Source organism: Schistocerca serialis, chromosome 2, assembly GCF_023864345.2.
Source record: "Schistocerca serialis cubense isolate TAMUIC-IGC-003099 chromosome 2, iqSchSeri2.2, whole genome shotgun sequence".
Classification (NCBI taxonomy): Eukaryota; Metazoa; Arthropoda; class Insecta; order Orthoptera; family Acrididae; genus Schistocerca; species Schistocerca serialis.
The window spans coordinates 615,892,508-615,908,398 of record NC_064639.1 but is presented as its reverse complement, the minus strand read 5'-3'; the positions used below and the strand labels follow the sequence as shown (position 1 = coordinate 615,908,398).

Below are 15,891 nucleotides of genomic sequence, written 5' to 3'. Positions count from 1 at the left end.
ATGAATTTGAAAGCAGGTCTCCTACTGTTGACATTTGAAGACACAAGAACGGACTCCAGAAACATGTTGTGTCGGCAAGAGAACTGTAAAGAGAATTATAAACGAAAGTGTCAGAGCTGCAGGAACCATACAAAAAGTTGGTTTCATGTCACCTGGAAAGCATCTAAATCGCAAGGATGGTTTTAACTACGATGTTTTAAAGTGCTCCATGTGAATGATGAATCCCCAACATTACAAAAACGTGTCACAATTATGCAGGAGGAGATTAGCTTCAATGTTAAGAGCTTTGTCAATGTAAAGAATTTTAAAAGACGTTGGTTCCTGATATGCGTATTAGGAAGAGAGTTTTTAGTTCAAAGAAATGACATAGGTGCAGCACAAACTACATCAGATATAAAGATTCACAATACAAGAGGTGGAGGTAGTTCAACAGTGTATTATTTTGATGAAACATGGGCCAATTAGAATCATTCCAGGAAGATCTGCTGGAAAATGAGTGATGGTACTGGCGGTTTTAAAGTTTTCATAGGAATAGTTTCTCAGATAACTATTCTGCATGCTGACTCTTCTTCTGGTTTTGTTTCTGAGAGTACGAGTAATCTTGTATTCACATGTAAGAAAAACCGCAGTGAATACCATTCAGAAATGAACGCTGTCAGTTTCGTGACGTGATTCACAAATCTTGTCATACCTTGCTTCGAAGTCGGTCATCGCCAGTTATAATTCAACTGTCACAGAGAAAACACCAAGTATAAACACCAGAAAAGCGGCAAGTTTTCCCTGGCTTAAAAAATAAATGCATTAAGCACAGTATAAATAAGATTCCTGCTGATCTCCTGTAGCTCGTTAACTTATACAAGTCACATGACAAAACGTACAAACTTGACTTCCTTGCACATGAATGGAGTCACTCAGTTTTGCGTTTTCGCATGTGTTACTGTCAGTGTTGCCCTATGGAATTAATTTTGGCAAAGGATAAGGCTACTTGGAAGAATAAAAGTTCAAGATAAAGTCCACTGAATCACTTGTGCATGAGGCAATAGACAACATCCCACCTGTAGCATAGGTACAGTCTGTGCGGCATGCTGAAAAGAATAATTTGACTGGGAGGTGATGATGGATATAAGCCTTGAACCTATCATCGTAAATTTATAATCAAATTGTTCGGAAACAGACTCAAGTAGAAGTGGGGGTGGTATTACGATGTAGAATTTGGAACAAAGTAATAATATTTCTTACTTTTAAAGACACATGGTTTAAAAAATGGGTTTGTCAACATATCAGTTGCATACATAATAATGCGGACTTCCTAGCCTTTTTGATTAGGACTTTGTATTCTTTGAATTATGCAGACTATGAAGTTCAACTTATTTCCCAAGGAGAAGTTAAGCTTCTCCCATCATGTTGTATGCTCTAATAACATGGGAGAATGCAGCTGGAGAAATTCGTCAAAGGCCGATATTTCCACATGTAAACCCCTGTCATTTTCAAGGCACGAACTGGATAATGACCTAAAATGACAGTAACTGTTACTGGTCGAGATATTGGTGGTTTTCGATTTTATCGATCATCGTTCCCTGGAGTTATTTGCAGATGATGGTTAATTGCTTGCTTGTTCAATGGATTATAAAGGGAGTCTCTCACTATAATGTCGAACGAGTTAGTTTACTCTCATAATGCTTGGCAACAGCGAAAAATAGTCTTTTCATTAGTCTTTCCCACCACTAATTGTTTTTTACGCTCAGCGATTACACTTAACTACAGCCAAACGCATCGATACACACACCTTATACACATTTTTAAAAATTCTATTGAGTAAAAGCAGTTGTCAAGCAAATATAAATATTTCGGTTTGTGCTTGAAGTTAATTTTATTGTGTGTTAAATTTTTACTTATAACACACTTCAAATCGCAATAAATGATAATTATGACAAACAGTTTCAGTGATCTTGTCGTTAGTCAATTATCATTTAAAGAAAAATTGTACTTCACATCTTCACAAAGCTGTGTCAGCTGTTCTCGCCTCCCAACATCACGCAGAGCAAATCTGTGGAAAAGTGGACGCAACGTCGTTTCTCTCATGACGACTGATCGAAATTGTTTTTAATATTTGTTATTCTCCTCATAGATTTCAACGTATAATACGATATACCGTAGGCAGCAATGCAGTTCGGCAAGGTGGACTTCGTTTGCCCGCTCTCTGCTACCGTGCATGCGCAGTTCTTATCTATCCACTGCTCCGTCTCTATGCACGGAAGCCCCGTCTTATGTGACGCGAGCTAAAGTAACATTTCAGTGAAAGGGAAAGCCGTCCATATGGCCAACAAAAGCGCGCCTGTTTGGCATACGGGCATAGTGCTGAATGTATAAAAAAAAAGTGCCTGTGATTTAAGCAAATTATTCTCGCTTACGTCTCATATATTTTATCAACCCAAGACCTTTTTGAACGTCTGTCATGGTTTCTGTTGTTGTGGTCTTCAGTCCAGAGACTGGTTTGATGCAGCTCTCCGTGCTACTCTATCCTGTGCAAGGTTCTTCATCTCCTAGTACCTACTGCAACCTACATCCTTCTGAATCTGCTTAGTGTATTCCTCTCTTGGTCCCCCTTTACGATTTTTACCTTCCACACTGCCCTCCAATACTAAATTGGTGATCCCTTGATGCCTCAGAATATGCCCTACCAACCGATCCCTTCTTCTAGTAAAGTTGTGCCACAAACTCCTCTTCTCCTCAATTCTATTCAATACCTCCTCATTAGTTATGTGATCTACCCATCTAATCTTCAGCATTCTTCTGTAGCACCACATTTCAAAAGCTTCTGTTTTCTTCCTGTCTAAACTATTTACCGGCCACGTTTCACTTCCATACAACGCTGCACTTTATACAAATACTTTGAGAAAGGACTTCCTGACTCTTAAATCTATACTCGATGTTAACAAATTTCTCTTCTTCAGAAACGATTTCCTTGCCATTGCCAGTCTACATTTTATATCCTCTCTACTTCGACCATCATCAGTTATTTTGCTCCCCAAATAGCAAAACTCATTTGCTACTTTAAGCGTCTCATTTCCTAAGCTAATTCCCGCAGTATCACCCGATTTAATTCGACTACATTCCATTATCCTCGTTTTGCTTTTGTTGATGTTCATCTTATATTCTCCTTTCAAGACACGGTCCATTCCCTTCAGCTGCACTTCCAGGTCCTTTGCTGTCTCTGACAGAATTACAGTCATCGGCGAACCTCAAAGTGTTTATTTCTTCTCCATGGATTTTAATTCCAACTCCGAATTTTTCTTTTGTTTCCTTTACTGCTTGCTCAATATACAGATTGAATAACATCGGGGATAGGCTACAACCCCGTCTCACTCCCTTCCCAACCACTACTTCCCTTTCATGTCCCTCGACTCTTATAACTGCAATCTGGTCTCTGTACAAATTGTAAATAGCCTTTCGCTTCCTGTATTTTACCCCTGCCACCTTTAGAATTTGAAAGAGAGTATTCCAGTCAACATTGTCAAAAGCTTTCTCTAAGTCTACAAATTCTAGAAACGTAGGTTTGCCTTTCCTTAATCTATTTTCTAAGATAAGTCGTAGGGTCAGTATTGCCTCACGTGTTCCAACGTGTATGTGTCATGGTAGTGCAGTAAAAAGGAGGAGGAGCCAGTTACGGACGAAGCGTGTGTTCTGCTGCAGGTGAAGCATGAAGTTCTGGACGGTGACGTGCGTGCTGGCGGCGCTGGCGGCGGCGTGCAGCATTAGCGCCGCCAGCGCACCCCCGCGGCGGCCCTCGCTGACCGTCAGCAACGCCATCCTGCGCTCTCTGGCCCGCTTGCCCAGGGCCGAGGCGGTGCGTCGTTTCCGCAACCTCGTGCTTGGACACCAGCGCAACGCTATCGATGACGCCATCATCCAGCTGCTCGAAGAGCTCAGGTCCATCATCCCCGAGCCCGTATCCATTTCTCACGTCGACGTCGATCTCCAGTCGTCTATCTTGGAGTAAGTGCAGTTTACAGTTTTGTGTGTTCTGTGGATCACATACGCACCAACTTGTCACGATGTGAAATGTGTCAATAGGTTTACAGGTAAAAAACATTTTCTCTGTCAAAATACGACTACGTACTGGCCATTCACGTAACTGGATTTTTTTTAAAAATCTTGTCTACAACAAAATTTGCTAAATGCACCCACACCATATACACACACAGAAGTGACAAAAGTCGTGGGATATCTCCTAATATCCTGTCGCACTTCCTTTTGCATGGCATAGTGCAGAAACTCGACATGGGATGTACCAGGTGTGCCGGTATGAAATGACCGTTAAGATACAAGTGTGTCAATAGGGAACATTTGTTGTGAACGAGCATTAATTTTTTTTTTTTTTTGTTTGGTTGGTATGACATCTGTCAAAGATATTTAGTATACATCAAGTCATTGAACAAACAACATAATATGTTTTCATCGTGTTAACAATGTCGAATTTTGTACCAGAAAATGATGATTTGTGGAAAGCAGAATTTTTTGTTTTAATTTGAAAAAAAAACTGCTGCAGAGTCGCGTCGAATGCTTGTCGAGGTATATGGTGATCATGCTCTATCAGAAGCAACATGCAAAAGATGGTTTCAACGGTTCAGAAATAATGATTTTGATGTAAGAAATGAAGAACGTAGAAGACCGCCAAAAAAGTTCGAAGATGCCGAATTGCAAGCAATATTGGATGAAGATGATACTTTGAGTCAGATGCAAATGGCAGAAATGCTAAATGTTGCACAACAAACAATTTCTGACCGTTTGAAAGCTATGGGAAAGATCCAAAAGTGTGAAAAATGGGTGCTACATGAAATGAATGAAAGACAGATGGAAAACCGAAAAACCATTTCTCAAATTTAGCTTCACAGACATGAAAGGAAATCAATTTTGCATCGAATTGTTACTGGCGATGAAAAATGGATTTATTTTAAGAATCCTAAACAAGAAAAATCATGGATTAATCCAGGACAACCATCAACATCGACTGCAAAACCAGATCGATTCGGCAAGAAGACAATGCGGTGTTTGGTGGGATCAGAAACGTGTGGTGTATCTATAGCTTCTAAAACCTGGTGAAACTGTGAATACTAATCGCTACAGACAACAAATGATCAATTTGAACTACGCATTGATCGAAAAAAGACCAGAATGGGCCAGAAGACATGGCAGAGTAATTTTTTTACACGACAATGCACCTGCACACAAATCAAAACTGGTTCAGGATACAATCAAAACACTTGGCTGGGAGCTGCTACCCCACCCGCCGTGTTCACCAGACTTGGCCCCTTCCGACTACCATTTGTTTTCATCAATGGGATACGCATTGGCTGGGAACACTTCGATTCCTACGAAGAAGCCGACAATTGGGTGTCTGATTGGTTTGCTTCAAAAGACGAACATTTCGATTGGCGTGCTGTCCACAAATTACCAGAAAGGTGGTCAAAATGTATAGAAAGCAATGGTCAGTACTTTGAATAAAATGTTTTTACTTTTCAATTCAAAATTAGTGTTTCATTTTCACAAAAAACGCTCATTTCATACCGGTACACCTGGTACTTAATAGATCAAAGACCCCTGGAGAAATATTGAGCTTTGCTGTCTCTAGAGCTGTCCATAAATGCAGAGGTGTTGCTGTTGCAGGATTTTGTGCACGAAATGATCTCTCGATTATGTCCCGTAAATATTTGATGGGATTCATGACGGGCGATCTGAGTGGCAAAATCATCTGCTCGAACTGTCCAGAATGTTCTTCAAACCAATCACAAACGTGTGGCCCGCTGACATCGCGCATTGTCATCCATGAAAATTCCATTGTTGTTTGGGAACATGAAGTCCATAAATGGTTGAAAATGGTCTCCAGGTAGACAAATATTGACTGGAAATGACTATTTCCAGTCAATGATCGGTTCGTTTGGACCAGGGGACGCAGTCTATTTCCTAAAAACAGGGCCCACACCATTAAGAGCCACAACCAGCTTACACAGTGCCTTGTTTACAACTTTGTTCCATGGCTTTGTGGAGTCTGTGCCACACTCAAAACATACCATCAGTTCTTAGCAAGTGAAATCGGGACTTATTTGACCAGGCTGTCGTCTAGGGTCCAACCGACATGGTCACGAGCGCAGGAGAGACCTGCAGGCGCTGTCATGCTATTACCAAAGGCTTTCATGTCGGTTGTCTGCTGCTATAGCCTATTAACGCCAAAATTTGCCGCACTGCTGTAACGGATACGGTCATCGTACGTCCCACATTGATTTCTGCGGTTATTTCACGCAGTGCTGTTGTCTGTTAGCACTGACAACTCTACGCATACGCCGCTGCTCTCAGTCGTTAAGTGAATGGCTCTGAGCACTATGGGACTTAACATCTGTGGTCATCAGTCCCCTAGAACTTAGAACTACTTAAACCTAACTAACCTAAGGACATCACAAACATCCATGCCCGAGGCAGGATTCGAACCTGCGACCGTAGCAGTCCCGCGGTTCCGGACTGAGCGCCTAGAACCGCTAGACCACCGCGGCCGGCCGTTAAGTGAAAGCCGTTAACTAATGCGTTGTCCGTGGTGAGAGGTAATCCCTGAAATTTCGTATTATCGGCACACACTTGACACAATGGATCTCGGAATATTGAATTCCCTAACGATTTCCGAAATGGACTGCCCCATGCGTCTAGCTCCAACTAACATTCTGCGTTGAAAGTTCCCGTTGTGCGACCATAATCACGTCCAAAACCTTTTCAGATGAATCATCTGAGTGCAATGTTTTCTCCACTAAGGTACTGCCCTTTTACACCTTGTGTACACAATGCTACAGCCATCTGTATAAGTGCATATCACTATCCCTTGACTTTTATTACGTCAGTGTAATATCAACTCAGGAATTCCTATATGGGGTAGGAGTTGTCAAGTACAAATGATTTTATTTTGTACAACTTCGTAACTCACAATGGAGGTCGCCAAACGTCTGTATTGCTGCATACTTTGCTACTTCCTGAGCAAGAGTAAGAATAAGATTAAATATAGTGGAGAATATTTTTGTTCCTAGTGTTATACTAATGAATATTACTATTATATTGAAATTTCGCAGCAAACATCATAAGAGAGCAAATGCACCGAGAAGCTGTAGTTGTTATGCCTATATTTTTAAATGGCTGCCTACATGACGTTCGCAAATGATCACCTGATATTATCCTTACAGCAAGTTTATTAACAATGAATAATTTGTATCTCAATGGAATTGCACCAGCAAATTATTCCGTATGACCTCACTGAATGGAAGTGTGCAAAATAACCCAATTTTCTAATTCCTTCATCATCAAAATCAACAATTACAAGTGCAGAACATTTTGGTGAACTCAAGCATTTGAGAAGATCTAGACTATGGGATTTCCAATTAAAATTGGGATCCCTTCCCTTTTCCCAGGCTGTATTGTCACTGATGACTATACACTGGCTGACAAAAATACTGAAACAGCCAGGAGGGGAGGAAGGAACGAGACGAAACTTCATACGCTGAGATTGTATGTGACGTTACTTCAGTGATTACAATATCGAGTCAAATTGACAAAGAACTTGGCAAGACAAGCCCACTTATCCGTATGATGTTGCACCCACTCTCATTGCTGATTCAGTTGGGATACATGCATTGTGACGGAGTTGATGTCAGAAATGGTCCCACACGTGTTCTGTCAGGACAGCTCTGAGGATCTTGCTGGCCCTGGGAGTACCTCAACATCATGCAGGCAATTCCTACAGACATGTGTCATGTGAGGACGAGCATTGTCACGTTGGAAAATAGCAACACGAAAAAGTCACCTGAGAGGTAACAATTGAAGACACACGATGTTCGTGACGTACCACTGAGCCATCCGAATTCCCTCAGACACTACGATGTCCTAAAGTCGTAAGTAACGGCTCCACACGCTATGATGCCAAGAGTAAAAATGTTGTGCCTCTCAAAAACATTAGAAGAATGGCGCCACACCCTTAGTCCCCGCCATACTCGCCAACAGTGGCCATAGGGGTAGTGTAGAACCGTAATTCATTGATGAACATAATGCGATGTCATTCATCAGCAGACCTTGCTCCCTAGTTGCAGCACCACTCCAAATGCAGTCTATGTGTGAGACCGTAGTACCCCAGTCCGTCTGCTACTAGTCTTTGACAGATGTTGTGAGATAACACAAAATGTTGCAGAGCATCCATTACTTGTTCTTGGATGGCAGGGCAGTTGTGGAGGGATTACATAGTGCTTGGCGCGCATAGAAAGTAATCGACCAGAAAGTTGACAACGATTATGCCTGCCCTCCCGTTCTTATTCAGTTAAACATTGGGCTACTAACACATCCAAATGTCCCACAAATCTGGATATTATACGATTCAACTAGCCAGCCAGATGGAAACCTACAATGAGGCCCATTTCAAACTCTGTAAGGTGCTGATAACGCCATCTCACATGAGTAGATGGCATCTCCACGTCATTTGCAGTTATCACTCCCCGTATATACCCTACGAGGCTCGGGAATAACATTACACACGAGCAACGTTAATGCATTCTGGTAGTCATTCTACCTGTCTCAAAGAACTGCAACTCTAATCATTTACATATCCACTAGCGGCGTGTATGTGGACGAAGTTACACTCAAATCCGACCTTTCTTCCAGGTGCTTCACTTTTTTGTCAAGCGGTTTTTTTTTCCATGTCAAATGATAGGCCATTTACCGAGAACCAATAAATAATAATTCAAAATTTTTCATTTACTGCTTAAAGCTCTATTTGGCTTCATTATGAGCTTGCATCCTTGAAACCCACCTGGAATAAAATTAACTTTTCCACTGCATTAGAACGCATTTTGAAAACATCGATCATGCAGAACCCAGCGGAATTCTTCACACACACACACACACACACACACATACACGCACACACACACACACAATGTACATTCAGTGTTTCTACACTTTCAAAAAGAATGAAAGTAGCACACAAATGCTTGCTACAGAACTTACATTTGCGCGTCATAAGTAATCACACGTTCGCGACTGGACTTCGAACTTTTTGCTGAAGGGAACATAACGTGATATTTTTATGTAGTCTTTCAGATACACGAGTTCACAGTACGCAGTGAGATGCGTGATAGTCGTTAGTGCTGATGTTTATTAATGAGGGTAGCGTTAGCTGCAATCCTACTTCCCACAGGCGACACGATCGTCTAGAATAAAAATTACCAATCAAAACTGTAGTCATCAACTCTCGGAGAGACCTTGATAAAACATCCGATTGGTGCCAAGATTGGCAACTAGCTCTTGTCATAGAAAAATGTAAAGTTGGGAACTTAACAAAATGTGAAACTGTAGTTGCCTCGTAGCAGACGATTAAGGAGTTTAGTTGCAGTCAACCTTCTCACAAAAATATCTGGAAGAAACGAAATGTGTAGTGGTCGCATAATATCAGCTGTCGGTAAAGCATATGGCTGTACCTGGAAGCAGCCACAGTTTGCCTGCAAAAAGACGTCGGTTGCAGACCACTTCGATGGATTATAATAGAACACCGAAGCAACCTACATCTCGTTTGCCTAGCAGGAGAAATCGAGCTTAAGCTTGTACAAAGATGACAGCACGAATGAATATAATTTCTTTGAATCGCCAGAGAGTGTAACAAACAGACTCCAGATGACAATGGAGCATGTTTTTCGATTTCATACATGTTAGAATCTGACCATACTTCATCGGAATACCGACACTTGAGGATAACTGCTAAGTCACAACTGAATTGTAAATAAAAGTACAATACAATTGAGAACTACACTCCTGGAAATGGAAAAAAGAACACATTGACACCGGTGTGTCAGACCCACCATACTTGCTCCGGACACTGCGAAAGGGCTGTACAAGCAATGATCACACGCACGGCACAGCGGACACACCAGGAACCGCGGTGTTGGCCGTCGAATGGCGCTAGCTGCGCAGCATTTGTGCACCGCCGCCGTCAGTGTCAGCCAGTTTGCCGTGGCATACGGAGCTCCATCGCAGTCTTTAACACTGGTAGCATGCCGCGACAGCGTGGACGTGAACCGTATGTGCAGTTGACGGACTTTGAGCGAGGGCGTATAGTGGGCATGCGGGAGGCCGGGTGGACGTACCGCCGAATTGCTCAACACGTGGGGCGTGAGGTCTCCACAGTACATCGATGTTGTCGCCAGTGGTCGGCGGAAGGTGCACGTGCCCATCGACCTGGGACCGGACCGCAGCGACGCACGGATGCACGCCAAGACCGTAGGATCCTACGCAGTGCCGTAGGGGACCGCACCGCCACTTCCCAGCAAATTAGGGACACTGTTGCTCCTGGGGTACCGGCGAGGACCATTCGCAACCGTCTCCATGAAGCTGGGCTATGGTCCCGCACACCGTTAGGCCGTCTTCCGCTCACGCCCCAACATCGTGCAGCCCGCCTCCAGTGGTGTCGCGACAGGCGTGAATGGAGGGACGAATGGAGACGTGTCGTCTTCAGCGATAAGAGTCGCTTCTGCCTTGGTGCCAATGATGGTCGTATGCGTGTTTGGCGCCGTGCAAGTGAGCGCCACAATCAGGACTGCATACGACCGAGGCACACAGGGCCAACACCCGGCATCATGGTGTGGGGAGCGATCTCCTACACTGGCCGTACACCACTGGTGATCGTCGAGGGGACACTGAATAGTGCACGGTACATCCAAACCATCATCGAACCCATCGTTCTACCATTCCTAGACCGGCAAGGGAACTTGCTGTTCCAACAGGACAATGCACGTCCGCATGTATCCCGTGCCACCCAACGTGCTCTAGAAGGTGTAAGTCAACTACCCTGGCCAGCAAGATCTCCGGATCTGTCCCCCATTGAGCATGTTTGGGACTGGATGAAGCGTCGTCTCACGCGGTCTGCACGTCCAGCACGAACGCTGGTCCAACTGAGGCGCCAGGTGGAAATGGCTTGGCAAGCCGTTCCACAGGACTACATCCAGCATCTCTACGATCGTCTCCATGGGAGAATAGCAGCCTGCATTGCTGCGAAAGGTGGATATACACTGTACTAGTGCCGACATTGTGCATGCTCTGTTGCCTGTGTCTATGTGACTGTGGTTCTGTCAGTGTGATCATGTGATGTATCTGACCCCAGGAATGTGTCAATAAAGTTTCCCCTTCCTGGGACAATGAATTCATGGTGTTCTTATTTCAATTTCCAGGAGTGTAGATAATCTGATTGAAATAAAAATGCTGAAATTCCTATCTGTCCATAGACCATATATAACATAGACCGCATATGTACCCATCTCTGTCACGTGACTCTGGGCAGAAAGCTGAGTTCCTGTCATTACGCCCTGTGTAAAGTGGAGCTGACAGTTACAGTTTCCCTCATTTATAGCTGAAATCAATCATTGGTTTTGACAATTCGACGAACTGTAGTACGACTTTTACGTATGTAGTACAGTTAACCCAATTTCTCTGAAATTCCTCATACTAAGAAGTGGTTATCATTTTTACGTGTGGTCAAGTTGAGACGTACTGACAGTTCTTTTAAAAAGTGACAGAATGATTGTTCTTTTGTGAATACTTCTTTTTTACGCGGTGAATTCTTGTAGTTCACCACTTCCACAGGAGTGGAAGACAAAATAACAATTTCGAACGCAGCATTACTTTTCTAACGATTCCACAATAATATGAGTGAAATGATTCAGTAACCTCTGTAAGAAAGGAAATTCGTTTATGTACATAATGTCAGGTAGTTACACAAAATAAGCACATATGCTTTCTGACTTTTGCTTAATCCAGTACAGATACCGAAATGATATCAAGATAGGAAGCGTAATACATTACAAAACGTTGATTATACTGGTGTAGTGAGTTAGATATTAATGATATGTCATCTCACAAGCTTAGCCACTCATCAAGTTTTACATCCAAGGACCAACAACTTTCCTAATTTTCAACTTACGGAAATATCTCTGCAAGTATTTTAAAGTAATTTACTTACACAACTGAGATTTTCGTCACTTTACGTGATCTGTAGGGTAAAAAACAAGACTTATCTGAGCATATGTGAAGGTCTTTACTTCTGCATCTAGTAAAAAGCACAACATTTGATCTGTAACATGGAAAAAATGTCATAAATTGTGCACTATAAATGAGTAATGACATACTCTGATTCGTGTTCCGAGTCACGTGAGTTAGATATTGGTTTCAGTAAAATGACGCCATGCGCAGTCTTCGTTATCTATGGTCTGTGCATCTGTCAGACATTTGAAGAAACAACCGAGCGACCGCTATGGTCGCAAATTCAAATCCTGCCTCGGGCATGGATGTGTGTGATGTCCTTGGGTTAGTTAGGTTTAAGTAGTTCTAAGTCCCAGGGGACTGATGACCTCAGATGTTAAGTCCCATAGTGCTCAGAGCCATTGGAACCAAACAACCGAGCGAATAGGCGTAATGGTCAGCATACTGGACTCGCATTCAGGAGGACGACTGTTGGAATCTACGTCCGGCCATCCTGATTTAGGTTTTCCCTGATTTGCCTAAATCGCTCCAGGCAAATGCCGAGATAGTATCTTTGAAAAGGCACGGTTGATTTCCTTCCCCACCCTTGAAACATTCCGAGCGTGTGCTCCGTCTCTAATGACTTCGTTGTCGATGGGACGTTGATCCCTAATCTTTCTTCCTTGAAGAAGAAAGACTAATATCGCGTGGTACCCCTTTCATAATATTACAAGAATATTTTCTTGCTCACTACATATAATTCAAGTAGATATCACGAAGATAACGTAACGTAACATAACATAACAGATGCCAAAGGTCCATAAGTAATTATTGATACCATCTAAATTGGGAAAAAAACCTTGATTTGTTGTTCATTAAGAATATCCACATTACAATGATTTCTTGACTGTAGACCAAGATGTAGAAACAGAAGTAACATAGTTAATTGTGGATTTCTCCTAATTTGCTTCTCTTTGCATTCAAATGCTGGTGTAGTGAGCCTGGTTTAGATTTTTCAACTGTTCAGCTAAATCACTTCACAAGCTGCGACATTGTAGCGAATAAAACAGTGACCCATATTTAGAATACATTTCCTTTTAATTTATGTCTATGGTCACAAACTTTTCGTTTACACATTACTGGTTTCGGTCTATAATGACCATCTTCAGATCTGTGTTTTAGGACACTGGTTTTATAAAACGCAGATCTGAATATGGTCATTATAGTCCGAAACTGGTGATCTGTGACCAAAACGTTTGTGACCATAGACGTAAATTAAAGGTTAGATTAGATTAGATTAATACTAGTTCCATGGATCATGAATACGATATTTCGTAATGATGTGGAATGAGTCAAATTTTCCAATACATGACATAATTAAGTTAATTTAACAACATACTTAACTTAATATAACAACTTTTTTTATTTTTTTGTGTTTTTTTATTTCTTTAATAATTTTTTTTCTTAATTTATATCTAAAAATTCCTCTATGGAGTAGAAGGAGTTGTCATTCAGAAATTCTTTTAATTTCTTTTTAAATACTTGTTGGTTATCTACCAGACTTTTGATACTATTTGGTAAGTGACCAAAGACTTTAGTGCCAGTATAATTCACCCCTTTCTGTGCCAAAGTTAGATTTAATCTTGAATAGTGAAGATCATCCTTTCTCCTAGTATTGTAGTTATGCACACTGCTATTACTTTTGAATTGGGTTTGGTTGTTAATAACAAATTTCATAAGAGAGTATATATACAGAGAAGCTACTGTGAATATCCCTAGATCCTTAAATAAATGTCTGCAGGATCATCTTGGGTGGACTCCAGCTATTATTCTGATTACACGCTTTTGTGCAATAAATACTTTATTCCTCAGTGGTGAACTACCCCAAAATATGATACCATATGAAAGCAATGAGTGAAAATAGGCGTAGTAAGCTAATTTACTAAGATGTTTATCACAGAATTTGCAATGACCCTTATTGCATAAGTAGATGAACTCAAACGTTTCAGCAGATCATCAATATGTTTCTTCCAATTTAATCTCTCATCAATGGACACACCTAAAAATTTGGAATATTCTACCTTAGCTATATGCTTCTGATTAAGGTCTATATTTATTAATGGTGTCATACCATTCACTGTACGGAACTGTATGTACTGTGTCTTATCAAAATTCAGTGAGAGTCCGTTTACAAGGAACCACTTAGTAATTTTCTGAAAGACAGTATTGACAATTTCATCAGTTAATTCTTGTTTCTCAGGTGTGATTACTATACTTGTATCATCAGCAAAAAGAACTAACTTTGCCTCTTCATGAATATAGAATGCAAGTCATTAATATATATTAAGAGCAACAAAGGACCCAAGACTGACCCTTGTGGAACCCCATTCTTGATAGTTCCCCAGACTGAGGAATGTGCTGATATTTGCATATTATGAGAACTGCTTATTTCAACTTTCTGCACTCGTCCAGTTAGGTACAAATTGAACCATTTGTGCACTGTCCCACTCATGCCCCAATATTTCAGCTTGTCTAGCAGTATTTCATGTTTTACACAATCAAAAGCCTTTGAGAGATCATAAAAAATCCCAATGGATGGTGTTCGGTTATTCAGATCATCCAAAATTTGACTGGTGAAAGCATATATGGCATTTTCTGTTGAAAAACCTTTCTGGAAACCAAACTGACATTTTGTTAGTACTTCATTTTTACAGATATGTGAAGCTACTCTTGAATACATTACTTTCTCAAAAATTTTGGATAAAGCTGTTAGAAGGGAGATTGGACGGTAATTGTTGACATCAGATCTATCCCCCTTTTTATGCAAAGGTATAACAATAGCATATTTCAGTCTATCAGGGAAAATGCCCTGTTCCAGAGAGCTATTACACAGGTGGCTGAGAATCTTACTTATCTGTTGAGAACAAGCTTTTAGTATTTTGCTGCAAATTTAAATCACTTCACTCAATTCTTTCACCTCTCGTTGAAAACCATGCTGGACTTAAATTTATCTGCTATGTGTTAACATCATTTGTGACTGCATTTTTCTGCAGTATATTTTTGTTTGTAACTTTTACACTAGTAATGCCACTCTGGCCTAGATAGTCATTATACTCACACCTTGCATAGCAGTGATAAGAACATAAATTGTTGTAACTAATCAGTCAACCTCCAGAACTTTATAAAGTAAGTACATGAATTTTTTAATAAAAATATCTACACTGCTTGTTTTATTTCTTTATTTACAATAAAGTTTCTGGTACTGCCAACATCATATCCGCTGAGATTAAATTTTACCGCCATGTAATATCTTTGGTGTATATGAATGTTGCTAAGTGCAATTATCACACTAATTGACAGTATTTCTGTGTCACTCTTCGTACAGCGTTTTGCGAATAAAGTTGTTCGGTATTTATGTGTATTGCCTGTATTGTCAAACCACATCCCAACAGGTTATGCACCCACAATATGCGAACGGCAAAACGACTTTCTTCGATTAGACAAAAACTTAAATTCATGAGGTTAAAAGAGCGGGAATTATTTAGTTCGTTTTCACGATGGATATGGCGCATGTGACTGCTGCATATGGAGTTCGACTAGAAGCGCTTTCAGGGGATAATCACGACATATTGAGAATACAGTTCGAAGCACTACTCATCGAAAACGACACTTTGGATACGTATCTAGAGACATATTGCAACCTGCAATGTCTGCTGAAGGTAAAGTGGTCGCTGCTGTAGAAGCTGCATACAGTGCGTGGCCAGTGGTTAGAGTTGCACTCTACCAGAACTACGGTTCGATAGTTTTGGTGCACTACATAAATGACGCAATAAATAGTAGGGTTACCAGTAGTATTGG

At 41.2% G+C, this 15,891-nt stretch overlaps 1 protein-coding gene across 1 annotated transcript in view; it reads left to right on the top strand.

The window, feature by feature from the left end:
• Positions 1-3,700: 3,700 nt before the first annotated feature.
• Positions 3,701-15,891, top strand: part of LOC126456280 (uncharacterized) — a 43,072-nt gene continuing 30,881 nt past the window's right edge. Inside the window, exon 1 of the mRNA XM_050092031.1 lies at positions 3,701-3,996. Coding sequence (XP_049947988.1) covers positions 3,701-3,996 — 296 coding nt within the window. The remainder of the gene's footprint in view (positions 3,997-15,891) is intronic.